Below are 2,044 nucleotides of genomic sequence, written 5' to 3'. Positions count from 1 at the left end.
TCAGTCCGCAGGCCGACGCTCTATCCACTGAGCCAAACCGGTTTCGGCGACCCCAATGTCTCTTTAGTCAAAATAAAGTCCCCCCACCCCACCCCACTCTCTTTTCCCCTCTCTTCCCTGATTCCAGACTCCAGGTTCCTTCCTCCTCTTTGACCCACCAGCCATCTGCATGAACCCCTCCTTCACTGTGCTCAACACCTTAACACGCAGTTCCATCCATTTATCTCGCTGGCTTTTCCCCTCTAACAAGGTAAGTTCACGCCTTTGTCTCCCACACACCCTGCTCCCTGCACTGTCTGGGATCACGGAGTCAGGTCCTCCTGTAGACTTGTGTGAATGCGGGTGAGTTCTTCCAACCTCCTCTCCAGCTCCTGGGCCTGCTGCCTCAACTCTTCAGCTGATTGAGCCTTTGCGCCCTTGTGTAAGTGAATTGACTCTTTCACTAGATCCACTACATCCATGAGAAGGAATATACCTGCCGTGGCTGCACCAAAGACCCTGGCTCCTTTGCTCATGGCCAGAGCAGTGCCTCCAAAAGCTTTCTGCACCTGCTTGCCGCTTACGGCTGAGACTGCCCCCCTGCGCAAGAAACGCATGGCCTTGACTGCTAAGCGAGGATTGGATTTGGCCAGCTTGAAGGCACGGGCATTCTTCACAATGACTTGCAGGGATTGGATGCACTTCCTTGCTAAGGAAACAATTTTGGGTGCGCTGCGACTTAGAACCTCCCCAACCAGCTTCTCTGTGTCACTGCCGGTTGACAATAGGCGGCTGGCTTCGGCTTTAGTTGACGCGTTCTTTGAGGCTTCCACGATGCTGGCGGTCACACCGGTCACAGCAGCTGCTGCCCCCAGTCCGATCCCAGTTGCCGAAAGCACCAGACTAACCCCTGCTGTCACAGGTGCCAGAGACAGGCCAACAATGGTCAGGATGCCAGACACAGCGCCCGCGGAAGAGGCCGCCACTTGGGTGATGGTGCAGTCCCTGTGCACCTCGTCAACCTCATCAGCCAGTGCGTAGAGCTTTCCTATGCGTTCCTCAAGGTCCTGTTTCACCTGAGGAAACTCCTTCATAAAGCTCTCCCCATGCAGCTGGTCTGCTGAGGGCATGTCTTTGTCCTCCTCGGCCATGAGTGCTTCCAGCTGGTGCAAGTCCGCATAGAGTGCATCTGCCTCACCCCTGTAATAATGAAGGACAGGGGATTAACCAAGGCAGGGGTGTGAATCGCTAAAGCTGAGACCCTGATTGGATGAGCTGGTCCAGGAAGCTCTGTCTTCTATGGTGGGAATGTGTGCGTCTACCCAGAAGCTCTCAGGTTACACCACATTGGCAGACAGGGTTGGAGGACATAATTACCCAGGACCCTCTACCCCCAGCAGAGAGGGGATCAAATCAGGGAAGGAAGAAATGTGCCCCCTGACCCCCTGCACAGCCATCCACTAGGCCCCTGGCCTCCTCAGTCCTGTGCCAGGTGCCTCAGCTGCCTCACTCTAGTCCAGCCCTGCTGCCAAGCCTTCCTACCATCCTCCCACCAGGACCACCCTTGCTCCATCCAGACCCCGGGCTCTGCCTCTGCTCCAGGCCTCTCTGGACCTCTGGACAGGATGACTGCACTTACTTCCTCGCCCTTGACCCTGCAGTTCACCCCAAGGCTTTCACCATAGTCCTATCAGATGGACTTGCTATTCCATTGAAGAGGGAGATGATGTAAGCCCAGAGCCCCAGATCCGGGCAGAGATACACTCAGGATTCAACCCAACAAGGTCCAGCTTCACTCCAGTTCGCCTCCTTCCAGGCCAGCAGGTCCCTGCAGAGTCAAAATCCCAGGGACACAAACTGTGCCAGGATTTTCCTGGCTTGTCCCACAGGAAGTCCTGTGTGGCTCTCACGTCCAGCAAGAAGAAGCTTGGGCCCTGTCTATTCCCAGCATCTTTTTAAAAGTTCATGTGAACTGCCCTAACTGGTTTGGCTCAGTGGATAGCGTCGGCCTGAGGACTGAAGGGTCCCGGGTTTAATTCCCGTCAAGGGCATGTACCTTGGGTGT

At 55.5% G+C, this 2,044-nt stretch overlaps 1 protein-coding gene across 1 annotated transcript in view; it reads right to left on the bottom strand.

Moving 5' to 3' along the window:
• Positions 1-274: 274 nt before the first annotated feature.
• The window catches only part of LOC102764078 (apolipoprotein L3-like), a 6,496-nt gene continuing 4,726 nt past the window's right edge, over positions 275-2,044 (bottom strand). Inside the window, exon 3 of the mRNA XM_006764867.2 lies at positions 275-1,179. Within this exon, the coding sequence (XP_006764930.2) occupies positions 303-1,179 (877 nt within the window). The 3' untranslated portion in view covers positions 275-302. The remainder of the gene's footprint in view (positions 1,180-2,044) is intronic.

This window comes from Myotis davidii, unplaced genomic scaffold (assembly GCF_000327345.1).
Source record: "Myotis davidii unplaced genomic scaffold, ASM32734v1 scaffold1501, whole genome shotgun sequence".
In the NCBI taxonomy this organism is placed as follows: domain Eukaryota; kingdom Metazoa; phylum Chordata; class Mammalia; order Chiroptera; family Vespertilionidae; genus Myotis; species Myotis davidii.
Note: the sequence above shows the minus strand (reverse complement) of the source record. Positions and strands in the feature narration are given on the sequence as shown.